General features: G+C 45.1%; 2 protein-coding genes across 3 annotated transcripts in view; both read left to right on the top strand.

Moving 5' to 3' along the window:
* The first annotated feature begins 2,928 nt into the window (after positions 1–2,928).
* On the top strand, positions 2,929–6,872 carry LOC149348765 (chymotrypsin inhibitor-like). The gene is made up of 2 exons (XM_089585896.1): positions 2,929–3,059; positions 5,182–6,872. Exons 1-2 carry the CDS (start codon positions 2,981–2,983, stop codon positions 5,388–5,390), a joined length of 288 nt encoding a protein of 95 aa, XP_089442022.1. The 5' UTR covers positions 2,929–2,980; the 3' UTR covers positions 5,391–6,872.
* A 5,722-nt stretch (positions 6,873–12,594) lies between these two features.
* Positions 12,595–21,845, top strand: part of LOC149348764 (cytochrome P450 3A4-like) — a 31,965-nt gene continuing 22,714 nt past the window's right edge. Inside the window, exons 1-5 of one of the 2 annotated variants that reach the window (XM_089588330.1) lie at positions 12,595–12,754; positions 13,436–13,532; positions 16,637–16,689; positions 19,153–19,249; positions 20,981–21,106. In XM_089588330.1, coding sequence (XP_089444456.1) covers positions 12,699–12,754; positions 13,436–13,532; positions 16,637–16,689; positions 19,153–19,249; positions 20,981–21,106 — 429 coding nt within the window. In that variant the 5' untranslated portion in view covers positions 12,595–12,698. The remainder of the gene's footprint in view (positions 12,755–13,435; positions 13,533–16,636; positions 16,690–19,152; positions 19,250–20,980; positions 21,107–21,845) is intronic. The other variant, XM_089588331.1, reaches the window with a different exon arrangement.

Below are 21,845 nucleotides of genomic sequence, written 5' to 3'. Positions count from 1 at the left end.
CAGCTATATACGGGATCATCGGTGAATTCAATGCAGAGTGTACAACCGTTGCCCCAGCACCGTCTACAACAGCATTCTTGGCATCCATGGAAAGTACATTGGAAACACCCTTAGTTATTCCACCACCGCCACCATTCCCTATAGACTGTATTGATGTACCCCCAGCAGCAGCAGCAGCTGTAGTACCGGCGGTTGCAGCAATATTTCCCCTCGACGTACGAGGAGGTGGTTCTACAGTAGTTGAGCGAGGCAAGCTCAGCATTATACCGCTGCTGTAGCGTCACGTGGTCAGCTGCAGCGCCTCTGATGTGGAGCCTCCACCGCCGCGGCCGACCGCGCGAGCCGGCAGCCCATCTCTCCTCTGCTGTGACGTCATGTTGTCACGTGGTCAGCCGCCGCGCCTCTGATGTGGAGCCTCCACCGCCGCGGCCGACCGCGCGAGCCGGCAGCCCATCTCTCCTCTGCTGTGACGTCATGTTGTCACGTGGTGTCACGTGGTCACGCTAAAGGTCAATGATAGCTCCACCGCCGCGCTCGACGGGCTGTATGTAGCTCTAGTAATATGCTTCGCATAAAAAAAACACAGGTGCAAAAGGTATAACTAATTTTTTCTCTTGGGAGTTCAAATGTGTACGCATTGCTTAAAAAACGGCTTAATCCTGATTACTACCTAACAGTCTCCTTCTAGAGAAGGTATCCTTCCTATCCAAAAAGCTCAAGACAGCAAATAAAGCTAGAAGGTATCCTGTTCCTTAGGGTGGTGTTTTCGGTTGGCTGATAATTTAATCCCGTTTTAACGCTTCTTATTCAACACACTGCTTACTTTGCAGATGAAGCCGAAATGTGCGTTTATGAGCAAGCACGAAATCTGGATCTTTGTTTTAAGCAGTACCCACGCTAAGAACGTCCTGCTAGCAGCGATGATGAAGGAATATCTTCGTCGTTTTGAAAAGAAATCAGGCCTTGCACAGATACGTAAGCACTGCGCAGGGAACGGCAATGAAAAGGTAATTGTAAAGAAACGAAACAATAATTTTCAAAATACTTATTGTTGCAGCTTCGAGCTTCGTATTGTTTATAAAAATTGGCAGTGGCTTAGCTCGACTATGCCAGGATATGCGTAGCGAAAGCTAAGGCAAATCTTGGTCAATCCTCCGACATGTTATCAGGCATGCGACACAGCTGGCGAAGCGAGCGGAGGCGAGCGCAACGACGAGGCAAGCGCTGTGACGTCATACCCAACGGCGGCGGCGGCTCCGCGGCGAGGCGCGCGGTGTGACGTCATGCCAGATGGCGCGGCGAGCGCGCGGCGTCTTAGCGGCGTCCGCCAGCTGCGGCGATTGCTAGGCAACGCCTCAAGGTCGGTCTCTGCGCCTCCTCGGAGCACCGCCACAGCGAAATATCAAGATCGTGGCCAATGTAGCTTTCGCTACAAAAATCATGATTAAAATAGACGCCTTTGTGTACGACTCGAAAGTCAGCGCTAACAGTAACTTCTATTTTTACTACAAAAATACACTTTGAAAAAAGATTATGGAACATTTTCCTCGACGACACGATTTCAACCTGAATTTCAGCTGAAAAAATCTCACCCAATTTTTACGTATCGAATTCCGGAAAAAAAAACTCGCGAAACACGAAGAGCCCTGTGTATAAGTCAATTCTGAATCTGTTCATCTGATTGCAGTCTGGTGTGTACGGAAAAAAATTATATGTTCCTTTCTTGCTTAATAACCGATTGTATTATAGTTGATGTTCGGACAGAAACGCTATGAGGGTTATAGAGGAATTGTCTTGCGTCACCCTTTTAATCTTCTGTTGGCCTTTCACTTAAGGAGCCAAGGCGGCACTCTAAAAACGCAGACACGTGTTTCACAAAATTAGCCACCACTCTTACCCCTTTATGAGGCCGGCCTAAGACTTCTTGCTCAATGCATTTTTCTGTTCCTTGATTCTGATGGCGTGGTCCCAACCAATGGCCGTACCAATACATTTTCAAAGCCTGTTCCCAGAATACACTATCTTCCTCCAAGAAAAGCCCTTTCATTTTGTTCATTCCTACAGCATCTACCCACAGTTCCGCAGGAGCTGCAATAAGGTGTGTTTTTAAACCCAATATTTATTCGGAAGGCTAGGCACGCGCTAGTTACACGAGTCTCCAGTCGTGACAAAAAGCGAGACAGGTTCCTCCGGAGGCGTCCGTTTCAAAACCAAAACACTTACGTCACATACCGGTGGACTCAGACTAGCAACAAATAGAAAGCGTGCTCGCTCTCTCTCTCTCTCTCTCTGCCACTAACAAGAAGGGGTTGATGACATCCCGTTCCCTCAGATTCATGCAGCGTCATCGAAGCCGGAACTGGTGTCAGCTGACCTGAATCATCGCTCCCACAGCCGCTCTGACGTAAACTCAAAAGTGCTTCTTTGTTAACAGTGGCGGCTTGACAGCTGTGCATCACTGGGTGTCCCCGAGCCACACGAGTAATCGGGCCAATATTTGAAATGCATGGTTGCACACTGGGACTTGTAAGACTGATATTTGCCAGTATGTATTCAATGTCGTGCCGATATTGGAAATTGATGTATGTACACAGGTCCTTGCAAGACCGACGTTTGCCACTGCATTTCCAATATTGGCCGACCAACTGTGCTGCTGGGGTCCTGATATGACGACCAATCTACCGAGGCAACAGCAACGAAAGGACTTGAGTAGCGACTAGCCAACGATAGTTCCTGCTTCTGCAGCACTGCATGGTTTTAATAAGACGCGGTCTAGAAACAGGCTTTTACAGGCACGTGGACACCCTGGAAAGCCAACCGACGAGATTCGATCGTGGCCTTGCCTGTCCTTCCGCGAGTTTCGCGCTCTAAGTGCAACCGGCAAGCCGGCACGTGTCCCGGGAAAGAGTATAAAACGCTCCTGCTCCGCAGTTTTTGGAGAATTCGAGACTTGCTCTGTACCGAGGAAAGAACGAATACCATGAAGGTCCTGGCGTTGGTCGTGTTTGCTTTTGTGCTGGTCGCTGCTGTCTCGGCTCAGAAGAGACCACATAATGGAGGTAAGCATGTGCATAGCGTTCAGATGCTGATGAGAAAGACTTGGATTGTGACAGCAAGCCTAGTCGGGGCTTAACAGTCGTTAGGGTAGTTCATACCCAACAATTCTGGACAAAAGCATTTTGGAGCGGGAAACATCTGATGAATGCAGTTATTTTTATATAACTTTAAATTTCACTATATCAATCAGTGTATCCGCAGATCACCCGACGGCAGTCGACGGCAGTCTGATGACGTTTTTGTTACTATCAAAAGCGTTTCCCATTGGTTTTCTAAGTAAGTCTTAACTATTTGATGGGATCGATGGAAACACTTTAAAAGAAAGATTTTGCTGCATGTCAGAAGAATGAACCATTACCTCCAATATTTCCATAACAGTGTCTTGCAATTCTCCAAATCTCAAAATTTTTGTCCGAAAATGTTTGTCCCTCATTTTATCCGAGCGGACGGTTACTTTCAGACCCAAAAGGCAGGGAAGTTAACCCGATGAGGATTGGTCTAGCCTACCCCTCTACACGCGGAGTCGCTGAAAGGGAAGATGGAGGAAGGTCGTAACGGATGAAAAGAAGATAGAGTGCGGGTGCAGTTGTGTAATTTAATCTTCATGTTCACGGTCTATGCATGAATCCAAACTATGGACTAACTCTGCTCTATAGGCTAGTGATTTTACAGAAAATGAACTCGGAACCTACTGTTTTGCTTCTGCATATAAATAGATGCATGACACCAGTCAGTAGTTGTTGGATTGGTCAGTGCAAACTCGGGAACACGATGGCAAAACTATCGAAGAGTCATGGCCTAAAAATATTATTTCTCACGTGCAGTGAGCTACTTCGCAGTAAGCTATTTTTCCTTACCTTCTTGAAGTACTTCTTCTTAGTGAACTCATATCAAGAAATCAATAATAAATGCACCAGCGGTAACTGTATTCTGCCGTGTGATTCCTGTTTGGATAGGATCGCGAATTAATTACGGCCAGAATCTTTTCATGCGCGCGTTTAAAAAAGTGAGCATTTGCAGGCAGTGTTCAAGTAAATCTGTTATATTTACCTAGTATTATTTTTAATATATATTCCAACACCACAGCGGTGCTATTACATAAGTGAGACAAATATAAAACAGCCGAAAATACAAAAAAAATAGATGTTATAACCGCAAAAATGAAAACATCTGAATTGAATGCACGAAGAACAGTATACAAAAAGATAGGAGGCACTCTCAATGGCATGCATAAATTTGCCCACTGGAACCAAATCGAATGAACCAGGTAATTCCAATGTACAAGGGCACGAGGAATAAAACTGTTCCTAAATGTGCTGGCGCGAGCGAAGTAAGGCGACAGATTAAGATTGGTAACTTTCCGTATATAAAAAAATTTGATTACGTTTGGGATTAACATTGTGATAAATTTGATTTATGTCAACCCCTATGCTAATTCAAAACATAGCAGCAGCCCTCAAACGAATAGCCTCTTACTCCACAGGAACGACGCCTTTAGGCATTTGATTCACAACGTGTCTTTTTCTCAGATCAGGTTCTCAGATAGGTTCTCTCAGATCATTAACGGCTGCTTACCAATATCTCTCAAGAGAAGGGTATACAACAGCTGTATCCTACCGGTACTCACCAATGGGGCAGAAACGTGGAGTCTAACAAAAAGGGTTCAGCATGCGTTAAGGACAAGTTAGCGAGCTATGGAAACAAAAATTATAGGTGTAACATTAAAAGATCGGAAGCAAGCGGAGTGGGTGAAGGAGCAAACGCGAAGTAATGACACCCTAGTCGAAATCAAGAGGAAGAAATGGGCTTGAACAGTGCGTGTATTGCGAATTCAGGATAACCGCTGGTCCTTAAGGGCAACGGAGTGGATTAAAAGAGAAGGCAAGCGTAGCAGGGGGCGGATAGGTGAGCGGATGAGATTAAGAAGCTTGCTGTGATACAGTGGCCGCAGCTGGCAAAAGACAGGGTTAATTGGAGGGACATGGGAGAGGCCTCTGCCATGCAGTGGGCGTAGTCAGGCTGATGATGATGATGATGAGGATGTGACTTTTTCAGGCAGGCCGACTGTCTTTGTGGGCAAACCATATGCCAGTGACTTCACATCCCTTCCTCTTGCCTTCCCAGGTGGTGGCATCTTCAACAACAGGCCACAGCAGTGCGGCCAAAACGAGGAGTACAGCTCCTGCAAAAGTAGCAGCTGCGCAGAAGCCACCTGCGCCAAGCCTGTGGTTGGGCCGATCTGCACTGCGGACTGCCGTCAGGGCTGCTTCTGCAGGAAGGGTTTCTTCAGGAGCGTCCGCCGCATTTGCGTGCCCAGGAAGCAGTGCCCGTAATCCCGGCACCGAATGTCATGCTACGCCCCAAGCAAATACATCTGAGAGTGGCCGAAGTGCATAGCGACACCCGCCAAGGAGAGACGAAACGGGGCAGGCGCAAGTGCCGGTCAGTAAATTGCAACCATGAAGTCAGCGAGAGGCCTAAGAGAAAATTCTTGCAATATAGGTGCATTTGTGTGCCACTGCAGGGGCTGCAAGGCCGGACGGCACAGAGACACACAAAAAAAGTGATAAGCTGTTGTTGAGAAAGTGATAAGCAGTTGTTGCATCATTACATCGAAGATCTGAAATTTCTAGCTTGTGCACTGATTATGTAACTGCGAGCAGTCAAGGAAAAACATGCAGCAAGAGCGTCTGGATATCGTTCATTGAACTCGACATCTCTCACTTGCTGTGGGCGTGCGCTGCGCACCTACACGTTGGAGTCTTGTACCTGGCAGGAACGAGCCACTCGTTGAGCAACGCCGAATGTTCTGTTCAGAGGTGACATCGACTCCATCATCACTCATTGTATTCTTGTTTCATTTGAAAACGCTGCTTTTTTTGTTTGCATAACAATTCCTGTTTACTCCCAAGGATGACAATAAACGCAGTAAAAGAAGTGTTTCTCTGACGTGCTGTATGCGATATCTCTGCGTGCTAATACTCTTTTGTGCTTCGTTATTTTCTCTCTCGTCGTTAAAAATGGCACCGCAAATGGTGCCTCAAGCTAGAACCCATTCGTCCAGTACCCCAGGTTCTGGCTGCAAAGTGTGTTCTCTTTCATTGTATCCATGCGGAATCTGCCCCAAGAATTACGAATGCACGTAACGACGGGCGCTCTAGAAGAATGCTTCAAGAGGCGCCGTTGCCAGAATAAAAAATACATGTTTGTGCACTAAGTTTACTTAGGAAGAACCTTCCCATCTAACAACACCATTATCTCGTGTTGCTAGTGACACTGCGCTCACAGTTGAAATGGTAGGTGATTATACAGCGCAGCTACAAATATGGAAATGTCAGAAAAACGCACCTCGGCTGCAATATGTTAATAGGGGTAATAACTGTTTCTGGTAACAGTAAAAAAAAGCTTAGGTCGTTAGCAGGCAATTGCAGCAACCACAAGAGCCAAGTTTCGCCCACAGTAGGGGAAATGACCGCTCATTGAACTTATCAACTCCTGGCATCGTGGACCGCAATCAGTTTGTTTGCAGGACGGCGCAGGTCAACAAACGTCAGCACTTATCTGAACACCGCCACATGGGCCTCCTGCAAGCCCTTACAGCCGGACAAAGTTCATCCCGAGACAGAGTTGATGGCCTGGAGGCCAGCATTGTCAGTGTGCCCCCTTCTCATAAACCGCATTGAGTGACCTCTCTCCGGAGTCCTATTGAAGGATACTCTGACCTTCGGCTAGCCTATAGAAATAGGCTGAAAGCTCCCACGTGCTGCCCACATTCCGGTTAGTGTGATGCCATTAAATGTCGCTTTCCCGAGAAAGGCTGGCGTTCGTCCGTGTCTCGAAACAGGTGGTCGTGGTCCACCTGCCCTGGTGGGCAGGCGGCAAGCTGCCAGCCGGGTTGTGGGAAACCTGCCAACCATGTCAGTTGGCTATGTATATATATATATATATATATATATATATATATATATATATATATATATATGAAGACGTTTGTAGCTTAGAACAATTTAATGAAGAATTTAACGTAATTGCATTGTTCTACGCTACAAAATATATACAAAAATATATTTTTGTGTATATTTCCAACCGAGCCCAAGCATGTTTTCTCAATATATATATGCGAGAAATTGAGAAATGCTTCATTTAGGTAAACATTCCGTGCGACTCGATGTTTCGGACAGAGCCTGTCCTTTCTCAAGATTATATATATATATATATATATATATATATATATATATATATATATATATATATATATATATATATATATATATATCAAAAATTATTTCTTGGCAGTTGATTGATTAATATAAGATAAGGTCACCAGAACTTGAAAAACGTGACAAGATTTAATTCACGACGTTTCGGCTGGAGGACCAGCCTTTTTCGAGTGTATTGCAGTATCTGAAACAAGCAGCTTTTACCTCGCGGATGCTATAAAAGCTGCTTGTTTCAAATACTGTAATACACTCGATAAAGCCTGGTCCTCCAGCCGAAACGTCGTGAATTAAATCTTGTTATGTTTTTCAATTATCTGGTGACCTTATCTTATATATATATATATATATATATATAATGAAATTATCACATCACCACTGTGGCACTGCACATGAGCTTATTGGCCGAGAAATGGAACTATCTGTGAAAAAATTAACCTTACAGCAGCTCGGGAGAAGCAACCGGGATCTCAAAAGCACTACCGATGGCTGTGTTTCAAACAGCCACCAGGAGCTGCAATGACGCATCGTTTAATGGCTGCACCACTGTGCCAGTAGCAGTATGAGGGCTTGCTGTGGTCTATTAATCTATGAAAGTGACGGAGTACTTGCGTGGGAGGGGTTATTAATGGTATCGCATTATATAATTAAGGGTAGGTTAAGCGTCGCCCAAGTTTCTGCACTGCCAAGTGCATTCTTTCTTACTGCAAACGCTTTCTAAATGTAGCGTTAGCTTCGACAACCTATTTTGTACGTTGTTTAAGGCCAGAACAAATCTAGTCTTAAGTAATCTCTACAATGAGTCTCACGTAGCCATGCTGATTATCGCATTAGACCCAAAGTAAACCGCTCCTCGGTGATCTCATGACTACCAGCCTAACTATGCTCCACGACCAAATCCGAGAGTATACTCTATGCTGATGAATAGAGCTGTAAGCCTGTCATCGCCGTCACGTGCTCAGAGCGGGAAGCACGAAAAAAACTAAGTGGGGCAAGCGGAAATTGCGACGAGAGCCACGCAGTAGATCATGAAGGTGGTCATTTTAGCTACTCGATGAGCTTTAGCTTTAAGTTAATATTGTTACGAGGTGGCAAGCCTAGGAAAAGCACCACATGATGACAGATGATATGGTTTAATGGCTGTGGGCCTAGCACGAGCGCTCCGTACCGCGCCACTGCCCTCTTCTTCTTCTTCGTAACATGACCCGGGTCCTCCGAGCGATCGTCCCGATCGATTGCGTAAATTCTCGAAGATGAGGTGGCGATGACCATGATCACAGAGGATAGAAGAAGATGAAAGGCTTGCCACCAAGATGAACGAGATGACCTGGTGAACGGTTGTCCCCGGAGCATCAGGTCCAGCGGTCGGTCGCCACAGCCGAAGGTCAGGGATTAAGGACTCGCCGGACAGCTTGGGCGGGGGTGCCGCCTTGATTCGGGGCGTCGTCGGGTCATGCTGCGTCTGGTCCTGGTCGTCGTGTCTTGTGGTCGGGGCTGGGGACAGGGCGGGGGAAAGCGGCTGGTCGGTTCTGGTCAGGTCGGGCTCGGGTTGAGCCGGTGGCGGAGTCCAGGTCCCCTCGGCCAACGACGAAGGCGATCAGAAGGTGGCGATGCTCCAGGGACCAGGATGACGATGTACCCAGCACCTCCACCAAATGTTACGAGGTGGCAAGCCTAGGAAAAGCACGACATGATGACAGATGATATGGTTTAATGGCTGTGGGCCTAGCACGAGCGCTCCGTACCGCGCCACTGCCCTCTTCTTCTTCTTCGTAACAATATTATTCACAGCATTACCAGCAGGCTTGAATTTATGGTCCTTGCTTACTAATAGCTTACCAGCAGCCGCATTACCCGGAACTAGTCGGACTTGCTGCTCACTAAAGCCATAAAGGAATAAAAGTGCTGCACAAGGTACCACATGCGCGTTGCTGCAGCAATTAGCGCGCCGAAAGGAAGCATTTACTTCCGCAATGGCTAACTGCAAAGGGATATCAGCGAGCTTTAGTCCACCTTCGGATTTACTGCCTCTGGTGACCGTCAGTTGTGCTACTTAGTCAATCGTACAGCATTCAACTTTCAAGTAGTCAATTTTTTACCTATAACAAAAAAGGTTAGTAAGAAACGCATGATGGAGGAAGTATGTTAGCTTGACTTAATCTCACATGGACTTGCTGTAGCTTACGAAAAAAAAATGCCTGTGAAAGAGAATGTGTCGTTCTCTAGTTAGCTACAGTTCATCTTGCTTCAGAGGTGCCAGAACGACACAGAAATGACGGAATGATGCGCCACTCACAACATATTTTATTGGGCAAAAGGAATGCACTCAGTGTACTGACAAAGTTAAAAACCCGAAAAGGATAATTGAAACAGTAAAAGCAAAAGAAGGTTTTAGTTGAGGGAGATTTTAGTCTACCGCCCTTGATTTTCACTGCGGTCACTTGCAGACCACTGCATGGGAGTGAACAGAAACGGACTGTAGTTTTCCACCTGCTAACATTTTTGCCTTGCCATGTCCCCATTCCCGTAGTCTCGTTCGCGTTTCATTCGGCGTTGATAGTGCGTGACGTGGGGCCGAGGCTATATATTAGACCTTCTGGCTTAAAACGCTCAAGGACACCCCATAGTAAGAAACGCATGATGGAGGAAGTATGTTAGCTTGACTTAATCTCGCATCGACTTGCGCATCGCACTGTTCCGCGACCTTCGCTGATAATCTTCATGCTCATTTGTCATCGTGTTAACACTTGCCGCCAACGAATATTGTACCCACCCCTTATGTAATGCCCCTCACCGGGCCTTTAAGGAAAATAAATGAAATGAAATGAAATGAACATCAAGGAAGGTATGGCATAGTACAGTCAAAAAAAATTTCTATCGATCGCATACCATGAAATTGAAGTTTCGGTTTAGTTTGGTTTGGTTTATTGGGGTCTAACGTCCCAAAGCAACTAAGGCTATGAGGGACGCCGTTGTGAAGGGCTCCAAAAATTTCGACCACCTGGGGTTCTTTAACGTTCACTGACATCGCACAGCACACGGGCCTCTAGAATTTCGCCTTCATCGAAATTCAGCCGCCGCGGCGGGGACCGAACCCACGTCTTTCGGGTCCGCAGCCGAGCGCCGTAACCAGTGAACCACCGCGGCGGGTGAAATTCAAGTTTCATTCGCTCACATGTTCTAATTGGCGCACTGTTCAGTTGGCTTTCTTTTGTTGTCCCATTATGTTGCAACAATTAGTACCTAGAAAAGAACGATTTCTTAACATTGATTGATTGATTGATTGATTGATTGATTGATTGATTGATTGATTGATTGATTGATTGATTGATTGATTGATTGATTCGAGCGATCGCCCTATCGAACGATACCTTTAAACCAAGGGTACTTTATTGAGCAATTAATCGACCTGCAATAAATTCACCTTAATACGCTTCGCTCAGCGTATCTGTGCTACAACTGCCACAAGTGTATATTAGGAGCTGCAGGTTCATGGTACTCTGAAGATACCTGAAAAAACGCCCACAATGGCCCCGTTACTCCGGGTGCAACCCGAACGACGCACCAAGAGACGACAGATGCACACGTGTACTCGTCGGAGACAACAGCCTAAAGATAAGCAGTACGGCCCTTCGAGCCTAATGATAAGCGCTACAGTCAAGAGAAGGAGCGAAAACCGGGCACGCATAGTGGTGGTACAGCACATCCTTTGGTCGAGCGTGTGTATGAGGCGTTCGTAAAGGTTTGGTTTGGTTTATTGGGGTTTAACGTCCCAAAGCGACTAAGGCTATGAGGGACGCCGTAGTGAAGGGCTCCGAAAATTTCGACCACCTGGGGTTCTTTAACGTGCACTGACATCGCACAGTACACGGGCCTCTAGAATTTCTCCTCCAAAGAAATTCTAGCCGCCGCGGCCGGGATCGAACCCGCGTCTTTCGGGTCAGCAGCCGAGCACCATAACCGCTGAGCCACCGCGGCGGCAGGCGTTCGTAAACATGTCAAGCACGTATACAAAAATTCTCATAATACCGAGGATGTTTCACCACTCCCCCACACCGTTCAAGGGATTCCTAATCGCTGCCGCTGAAACAGAAGTGTCTATAGAGGCACCGTTGCACATATTGCATTATCCGGGCATCCTCACGAGGGCAGGACGGCGCTACTTACGGACGTCAGGAAAGAGTGAAGGATCCGTGGACCTGCGCCGAAAAGAACAGCGCTTGGGAAATTTTATTATTACAAGCACTAAATTCTTTTGTTACCGATATTTTTAGACCTCAGATTCTTTTGCCACATGTAATGTGAAAGTAGAAGATTTGGGCCTCACGGCCCTAGATGCTGAGATTACAGCCCGCTCGCGGTGAGGACCAACATGAATTGTATTAAGTACCATGCGGTTGCCGATAGTTAACAATTGTAGGACGTGATTTCCGATGCGCGCAAAATCGGGCTTGTAAAAAACAAAATAAAAAACAGGAAAGCTGTCCACTGTGTAGATATCAATGATGACAGCATGGGAAGTCTGTAGCTAGAACCCAGAAATTTCTTTCAGCTGCTTTGTGCGGTCAGTGTGACCATCATCATAACATCCTCTCCAGCGCCTTGCAAACGAAAGCATAAGTAGTCACTCCTATCCTGAAGCAGTAAAAACAGGGAAACTGCAGCTATCATTCTGCGTCACATTTTATCAGCCGCAGCTCAGTAGAGCTGAGCAGTGCACGAAATATTCAAGTTCTCTGTCGCCTCCAGAAGCAGTTTTAATCTTATCGCAACCAACTTGTCAACCTCATCAGTATATTCCAGACTTGCGCTGCCACCACACGCATTTCTTTTTATTACCACTGCTACTCTACAACACCGACGAGCGCCTCATGGAGGCATCATTTTTCCTAGCCAAGTACTCATCTGCTGAGTATACCATGATACTCTCTCAGCTCTTCCTGCTGAGAGAGTACCATCAACTTGCTCATGATGCACTTCAACAGCAGCGGTGACACTATTGTTGCAATAATACACACAGTTCCGTAACCAATCTCTCGTTGTTTTTTTTTTCAGATTAATGTTGGTCAGTGCTCACGTAAATGTGATGTAGTTTATTTCGTAACATGTACGCTGCGGAAGTCCTTGTCCTTATATAAGCAGAAAGAACCAAGGACAAAGACTAAGGTTACCTCAAGCTTTTTTTACCACCTCTCATCGGGCTCCTGATAAGCCTTCCCTACGACATAACATAAACCTACCGTGCTGGCTTGCGCGCCAGAGTTGCAAGAGATGTGTGATTATGGGTGCAAGAACTGGAGATAAGGAGGCTGTCGGCGCCTGCAATCTCCTACCCACCGCATCCTTTGCGCGAGGCCCACTACCTCTTGCGCAGCCCACCTAGCTACATGTGAAAGGTTAACCCGGGCCGACACTGATTCAAGCATGCTTGAAGTCTTCGTCCTGACCTTTATTATCGTGTTCACAACATGGTTCGTCATGTAAGTACGTCGGTTTTTCGTGGCTCGTCATCATAATCAGCAGCAGCTGACGCAAATTTTGGCCCAACGTACCTGATTATAGCCGCCCTCTAAGAAAAGTCCCTCCAAAATCCTTGTTTTCTTTCTTCACGATAAAAAAAAAGGAAAAGGAAGGGCAAACCTGTGATCAGAGTAAGTCAGGATAATAGCCTAACATAACTGTGATGAATTTCACTGCAACAACCTCGGTGACATGCAGCACAAAGAGCAGTAACAACTTAAAAATTATGTAGTGAAGAATCACTGTTCAAAATTTCATGGTCTAGGCGCTATGGCACTAAGTCACACCTGTGATAAGTTTTGTTCAGAATTCGCTATGCAAAATGAATTATTAGTCTATTTGCAGGCTGCAAAATGAATCCGTGCAATATGCTGTGCACGAATCATAAATAGCGCAGTAGAGCAGTTTGTGGCAGGCTTAAAGTGTAATGAATGAATAGTTGTTGTATTAATGGTCACTGGTGCTACGTTTCAGTAGACCATAGCTGGAGTGACTGCTTTATCAATATCTACCAGTTTCACAGCATCGAACTTTCTCATATATGACGTCATCGCATTGAACCCAGTGTAATAAATATGCCTAAGCTCTTTGTAGGGACGTAGTGATTTTATTACAGCAGTTACTGTTACGTTCCCTTTCAGACAACGCAAAAGAAGGCTGTCCTTCTTCAAGGACATGAGAATTCCCGGACCTCCACCAAGTTTCATTTCGGGCAACCTCTCTGAGCTTATACGCAAGGTATTGTGCATCAAGAAAAAAAAACGGACATCACTTTTCACAGGAATGCTTTTTGATTGCGTCGTTATATCGTGAATTCACCTCGAAAAAAACATGTAATAGGAGGACGCATGGTCGGCGGCCTTGCAAGTTTCATATTAAGGCGAAAGCCTTCAATGGCTCATACTGTCATCCGTTAACAAAGCGTGTCACACGCGTTTAACTCGGGAACTAAAAAGGATAGAAGAAAACCAATGGTTGCTTCAGATAGAGGAGGAAAAAATGAACCGAGAAACCAAGTTTGACGACTGTAGATTAATTAGTTAATTAATTAAAGGCAAAAATGTCTATATTGCATCGAAATGCGCGGATGTCGATTAGCCACAGGAACGGTGTGTCATTATATTCAGCGGAAGTCGTCACGGCATAGTGAAAATTGTCACTGAATGATCGAAAAACCGTCGGATTTGTGTCAAACTGGATCGAAAATGTGTAATTGATCGTAATTAACACTTAAGATCCCCAAAAGATGTATAATTTGGGTGTCGATATAGCCACAGGAACGGTGTGACGCCACATCCACCGGAAGTAGTCGTGAAATAGTGTTCGCGGCTTTCGCCTCTCAACACTTTAGTTGCCAAAGTGCCTTCGCTATTTTTTTCGCACCCTAGCAATGACCGATGTCGTGTGGCAAGGCCCTAAAGATATTTATAAATGGGGGATCGACCCACGGTACGCATAGGGGATAAGATCGTTGTAGGAGAACAACTCAGGGGCGGCGGAACGGCACTTGTCTTGCTTATGTATCACCCCTGCTACGCTGTTCCCCTACAATGAATGCATACATTCTCACCTAAATTTCAGCTTTACTCAACGGAAAAAAAATCTACTTCTTTCTACCGACAAGACACAGCGACGAGCACACCCACTAAGACCCGGGCGAATTAGTTATCGCCTACTGACTTTAAAGGGAACGTTTCCTCATAATGGAACTAAAGGTGAAGACCGCGTGTAGCTGCTGCAGCTCCGTAAAAGTAGTCTTCTGTTCCGGGGAACAGGCAACAAAAAATTACAAAAGCCAAACCATGCGCTCGATAAGCTGTTCCCTAGCCACATTCCTTTATAGAGCAATAATTCCACCTAAGAAAAGCGAACTGTATGGTTTTGAGAGTCCGTGAGGATTGCTTCAAAGGCTACCAGTGCTTCTTTAGAAATGCGCTAGCATCGTCAGGCCCTTTGGATTCTTATAACAGCTTGCAAGATGTGCAGCGACCTTTGTATTTATCTCATTCCACGATGAAAACACCTGCTTTTAGTAGACTCTCAATGCGTTCAGAAGGAAAGCACGGCTACTCGCTCTTTGCTTCCTACAGAATCGGCTAGTAAAAGTTGAGTGTGCTTTGTTGCGACATGGGAAAAAAACAGGAAAAAGGAAGCGGCCAGAGAACAAGATTAGGTACAAATAAGGCGAATCAGCACAAAAAAGAAAACGGAAGGATGGCCTAAGGAAGACACAGCTGTGGGGGGCGTGTTACGAAGACTGGAGGAAAACAGGAAGTCTCTTCCAAAGTTGCGACAGATTCCAATAAAGAGATTTCCGAGCATAAACTGGCGAAATGCCAAATCACATCTTAGCCTGAGAGTAGAGTGACGAGTAGGACTGAAATGTGCACTAGTTGTTAGTGAACAAGCCTTGAATTACAATGCGGATCCCAGATCATATGGATATGCTTTAAAACGAAGCAGTAAACTCATCGACCTGTGGGAGTCCTAACAGGGCAGCAAACAAAAGAAGGTACGCAGATACGCAGCCCACTCGAAGCACTACAGTAGCACAACTGCAAACGCACCTTCCGATGTAAATCCCAGACCCGGACTCAACTTCGCAGTGCTTAAAGTCTGGCTTTTTGAAGAGGGGTCTCAAGTGATTCAAGTACGGGTGCTGATAGGAAATAGAGATAGAAAACGGCTGGCGGCCTGTTTTAGGCACCTTTTTTTATTTGTAAGACTGTTTTTTTTTTTTGCTTACGTTAGAACACAGAATTGAAACGAGCTATCCACATTCCCTGCCAATGTGCTTGTTGTTGTTTTTGTGTAGCCGTGGAACTGAATAGCCAGCTCTGAACTGACTTGTGGTGTGAAGGCACGAGTTTTCCAATTTCTTCCTGCTTTTGTGTAGTGCTGTCGTCTTTCTAACTAGGACAACTAAGACCCCTTCGAGAACTCAGGCTCCAAGCTATGTGTATTTCCCCGCTGAGCCAACTCCTAGCAACGAAATTTTGTAGTGAGCTAGCCTTCTATGACCTCACATACTTTGTGAGATCGTCCTGAAATAAAAAAGGCTGCTTTCAAAAATAGTAAAGAAAAACCTTTCCCTTTCTTCGGATCGGTGTGCCTTACTCCACCGACAATTTTACCAGCGAAGCTGATTAAACGTATAAAACGAGCATTAGAGCTACATCAAGGTTATACATGGCGGGACAAATGTACTAAGGAAAGGGTTTCTACTTGGAGTATTAAAAGTTTATATTTATATGTCGTACCGACAATTTTAGGCAAGTGTTGGGAGATTCTGACCGTCACGAAGATATATGCTTTCGCGGATATATCCTACTAGTGCCATCTGTCGGAAGTCAGAAGCGAACATCGCTTAACTTAATGAAAATCTTTTTTGTTTTGTTTTTGTTTTTTATTGGGGGAGGCGTGGGAGGGGGGGGACACTGATGGCCTAGTCTTCCAACGCGTGGCAGAATCTGACTTATAGAATGCCTCCTCCTTTCGCAACTACTTGTTCTTAAGGCAGTAGCAAATCAATGGTGTGTACCAAAGGTTAAATATTCCCGCGGTAATTTTTGATGTTCAGCTCTATGGACCACGTGGTAACAGCCGCGTTAACTTGCAACGTTTATCAAGATTTCCGTCACTAGAAAGATGAATGAGTCACACAAAGAGGGCTGTCGACAGCACATAGAGACAATGCGTCATCGGTCTATCGGTATTTTCGTAATGATTCGTGATACAGACATTGTGCAAATGCAGCGCACAGCGACTACTCTTGGCCCACCACAGTGGGCAGCCAGCGCCCATTTCCTAGCTCCTAAAAACATTACCCCCTGAACGTGCAGGGCTCAGCAGGAGCGATCCAAGATTGGTTGGACAAATACGGGGACTACGTAGGGTACGTATCATTTCTGTTCTCCACAACGAGCTTCTTGTTTATAAAGCACATTTCTCATTAGCACCTCCATTTATGAATAGGAGAATTCAACAAGTCTAGATTTTGAATTTTCGTACAAGCTGCCATGAGAGTACAGAGGGCAAAACGCATATCTAGAACACGTTCTGAGCGTGTTTCGGGCTGAACACGCGATAACTAGCGATGAGATTTGGTTAAAAATGGTCTGGATGTAAACATGTGCAGTTAAACTCATAGAATTTAATTATCAATGTTTGCCTTCTTCGTCACAGCGGCTTTGGGAGCGGTGGAGCACACAGTTTGGTTGTTCTAGGTATGTGTTTTGCCCTCTGTACTTCCCGCGACCATCTCATCAGAATACTTTGTTTCATACAACATTTGGCTTCATTCGCGCAAGCGATGTAAAAACTCTAATGTGCCCAAGTTTCCAAATTAAAGTACCAGTTACTTTGATTCCCAAAACTAGCTTTAGGATAACCTGCGATTTAGCACGATTCAATGGGTTATTGCTTTCGCATAACTTTTCCTCTTTGTTGAGCCAGCTGACGGGTGACTTCTCGAAGGCGGGACCCTCCTACACAGCATGTAAGGATGTCCGATGATGTCATTGATTACGTTTCCTTTGGAAAAACCAACATACTCCAGACTTCCTCTTGAAGAGAACATATGGAGTAGCGCAAGTCAGTACCACGAATGCGCATCGACCCACCTAAGGCATCAGAGTAGAAATTTAAAGTACGTCATCCTGGACTCCAGTATTGCTCGTTTATTCAGTAGCAACGAGAACGAAATGAGTATAATTACCGGAAGTAAATGTGCAGCCAACTGTTATGTTCATTTGCTTACCCTCATTAGAGACGATCTTAGTGCTCAATATACAATCCTTACCGTTGCACAAATCCTCATTCAAAACTAAATTAGTGTAGCTATGCGCACTAAAAGTGTAAGACCAATCATACAATGCCCTAAAAATCTTCGCCTCTCAGCATTTCGAAAATGCTAAAATGGATCGGTGTACGGTTTATGGGTGTTTAACGTCCCAAAGCGATTCAGGCTATGAGGGACGCCGTAGTGAAATGCTCCAGAAATTGCAACCGCCTGGGGTTCTTTAACATGCACTGACATCACACAATACACGGACCTCTAGAATTACGCCTCCATCGAAATTCGACCCCCGCGGTAGGGATCGAACCCGCGATTTTCGGATCATCAGCCGAGCACTATAGGTATTCATTTTTGAAACAGCGCAACAAAGACGGGACGTGGAAACTGAGGGGTAAAGACAAACAGGCGCTGACTAACAACTGGGTTTATTGAAAAAAACACAAATATATAGACAGAGTTAGGAAAGATTAATCGCCACCATAGTCAACTCATGCCACATGTGACACCAGATACCCAATCTCCCCTTCGGAAAGGGCGACCGATGGGCAACTAATGCACGTTGCGCCTTTCTCACGTATAAGAAAAGCTTCAATAACTTCTCGCGTCATCTTATCACAATGGCGGAACACGATATTGGTGTTCTTATAGTCCCCCTTATAGACCCCCGACTATATAGATCCCCTACTATAAGAACACCAATATCGTGTTCCGCCATTGTGATAAGATGACGCGAGAAGTTATTGAAGCTTTTCTTATACGTGAGAAAGGCGCAACGTGCATTAGTTGCCCATCGGTCGCCCTTTCCGAAGGGGAGATTGGGTATCTGGCGTCACATGTGGCATGAGTTGACTATGGTGGCGATTAATCTTTCCTAACTCTGTCTATATATTTGTGTGTTTTTTTTTTCAATAAACCCAGTTGTTAGTCAGCGCCTGTTTGTCTTTACCCCTCAGTTTCCACGTCCCGTCTTTGTTGCACTGTTTCAAAAATGAATACGTACCAACTTGCCCAAATTTCTGCTTTACTCAGAGCACTATAGGCACTAAACCACCGCGGCCGCACATACAAACATGAACAAAATATGTGACTTGAATTGCCCATCATAGCATTTATATTCATTACAGAGCAATACGTGTTGTGACGCGGCAAGAGGTTCAGAGGTCCAAGAGAGCTGCGATGTTTTTGTCTGCTAGCGCTAGCACTAATAGGAAGAAGCGGGCAGGTATCCAGCATCAAACAAGGTAGCTGGGTGCCAACTCCACAACTGCGGCCGTTTAGTAGATACAGTGGAGCGATAAAGCTGTGTTAATACTTCCCGACCTTTATAGCATCTTGCCAATCATAGCTCTGCGCACTCTGCTTTTGCCATATAAAGAATGAAAAAATATAATGAAATAAAAGAACAGCATTTACAGCACGTACTTTCGCCAGTTTTTTGTTTTATAGTTTTATATCTAACCAACTGCTTTAGTCCCCTTAGACTGGCACCACGCCATCTCGGTCGCTGACAGGACAAGACTTCAGCCTCTGCTGCATCTTTTTGCCATCTTTGTTCCGCAGTTTTTACAATGGAGCCTTTCCCGTTCTTATCGTCAAGGACCCCGAGCTGATTAAGAAGATCCAGATAAAGGACTTCGGAAACTTTCACAGCCGAGGCGTGAGTTGGAAATTGCACGCTTTCGTACCACAATAAATTGACGCCCAGCATAGAAATACAATTAATGTTTTTATCCTTGTACAGTTCGAACGAGATAATCATGTGTTCAAAGTATGTCATCAGCTAAAACAAGACGCGAAATCAACGATGATTTTGTGGCGCTCGACATAACGCCATTGAATTGCTCTTAAACTGAGGCCTCTGAGCCTTCTGGGGTAGAGCCTCCAACATTACCGCATTTTTTTCTTCAGTAGTTAATCGTGTCGTCTACTTACTTTGCACAATTTTCTGCATGTACTACAGACGTCATTCAGACTACTGCATGCAGATTTTCTCTGTCTAAAGCACCGCCATGAGCTCTGTGTTTGCACAAATAAGATTTCAAAGGCTCGCTGGCGCCCCCTGACAACACTAACAGTTGCAATAGTACACTTGCAAGAATCCTTCGTTTTCGGCTTGGTTGCTACGTATTTCAGATTTGAAAGTTTGCCGCAAAGGAAGAAGATGAAGAACATGTTAACAGGCATAAAAAGTCATTCTTGTGCTAGAGGTACTTTGTCCAAGCCTTTCAGTCAAACTTTCGAATCACAGTTATACATTATCGAGAGGTTGCTTCAGATTACAAATCGAAAGCCAATTGTGCGAGGTTGCAAAATATGAGTAGCGGCGGTCGGAGGCAGTGTAGGAGTACTGCTGGGGATCACATAACACTACAAGGTAGAGAAGAAGTGAGCAAAAGGATGTGAGCGAAAATAAAACAAACTACAGCCGAAAAAAGAGGACCGGAAGTAATGCAAAACATGATCGGTACAATTTTGGCTAAGGTAACGACGGATCCGGCTTCTGTTTGTGATTAAAGTTCAAATTCAAATTAATTCCCGTCATGAACAACAAAAGAATGTCGAACAGACAGCGAGAGAACTTGACTGTGTTTATCAGCAATCTTTGCAGGACGTTGCGCAGTTTCTCTTACAACTGTTCTTTCAGCGATACCATACACTTCCAGCATATGCACTGCAAGTCTAAGAACATAAAATGTGAAATAAAACGACTGTAGAAAACAATAAATCTGAAGCAAAGAACTCGTGTGTTGTACAGAACTGTTATGCGTTATACATTTCTGCAATGAGTACCACAGCCAAATGAATCAAAAACGAACTTTTTGAGCTAACGTTAACGCATGAATAGTCTCAAAACACTTCATACGTACCCATGGTTCTCAGGGCAAAATGTTTAACATGATAGTTGCGGACGATAATTATTAAAATATCAATTGGTTTTATTATGCGATTCTTGTTTACGAACGAAGTTTTAAGAGCGAAGATGGAGCAAAGATAATGCTGGAAAATGACTGGCCCACCTACTCAGAATAGACGTCACCGTTCTTGGAACGGGCGGCATTCCTTTAATGCGTGTTCTCTACAAACGCGGGTTAACGACATCCTAGTACAAATCAAAAGGAAGAAATGGGCTTGGGCAGGGCATGTAATACGAAGACAGGATAACCGCTGGTCCTTAAGGGTAGCGGAGTGGATTCCAAAAGAAGGCAAGCGTAGCAGGGGGCGGCAGAAAGTTAGGTGGGTGGATGAGATTAAGAAGTTTGCGGAGATACGGTGGCCGCCACTGGCGAAGGACAGGGTTAATTGGAGAGACATGGGAGAGGCCTTTGCCCTGCAGTGGGCGTAGTCAGGCTGATGATGATGGTGACATGGAATGATTTCTCGACTGCAGGTGATATCGGGCTTCGCCCGTGTCCACCCCGTGAACAAACAGCACCTGATAAACACTCCGGGCGACCGCTGGAAAGAGATGCGTAGCCTCCTCACACCTGCATTTTCGACGAGCAACATGAAGAAGGTAAGCTTCCGTAACACGACAAAACATCTTTCCACCAAGTGGTTAAGAAAACAAGGGTAGGATACTTGGGGCTAGTTATACAGAGATTTGAAGGCATCCAACACTCACCGAAACCTAAAACAGCATAACGGAATGTGGTTTTTATGTGCGGTGTTCAATGAATAGAGATGAGTAGTGTGATCATTTTCTGTGTGAAAAAAAAATTGACTCCTTTAGATGAATGTTTGATGGTTGGTTATGTCTTTATTGATGCCCTGAACTTGTTGGTTTCGATGCATTGTGCTCTTTATTTAAATATCTCACCGCCATACCAAGTACTGCAGCGTTTGTGTGATTGTGCGTTTTGGTGCACAATGAAGCTGCTGTAGGGTGCGTGGACCACCGTCAGGCCTGTATAGGCTTTTTGTCCCCGCTCCTCCCATCCTTGGTGTGAAATAAAATCTGATTGATTGATTGATTGATTGATTGATTGATTGATTGATTGATTGATTGATTGATTGATTGATTGATTGATTGATTGATTGATTGATTGATTGATTGATTGATTGATTGATTGATTGATTGCAAAGTCGAAGAAAACACAACCCCATGCCGCCAATAGGATCCAGACCCACGACCTCTGCATGTCGCGTACGACGTTCTACCAAGTGAGCTTTGGCGTATGAAGGTCCAATATTTTACTTTCGAGTCTATTCGTGTTGCGTGTTACCTAAGCTGAGAATTTTCACCACCACCAATC

Source organism: Amblyomma mixtum, chromosome 4 (genome assembly GCF_055824585.1).
Source record: "Amblyomma mixtum isolate Tamu chromosome 4, ASM5582458v1, whole genome shotgun sequence".
NCBI lineage: Eukaryota > Metazoa > Arthropoda > Arachnida > Ixodida > Ixodidae > Amblyomma > Amblyomma mixtum.
This window is presented reverse-complemented; position numbering and strand designations above follow the sequence as displayed.

What these genes read in the sequence shown, in the direction of transcription:
- LOC149348765 (XM_089585896.1), top strand. Translation starts at nt 2,981, where the DNA reads ATGAAGGTCCTGGCGTTGGTCGTGTTTGCTTTTGTGCTGGTCGCTGCT. An exon ending in GAAGAGACCACATAATGGAG is followed by an intron (nt 3,060 to 5,181) that starts GTAAGCATGTGC and finishes TTGCCTTCCCAG; the next exon opens with GTGGTGGCATCTTCAACAAC.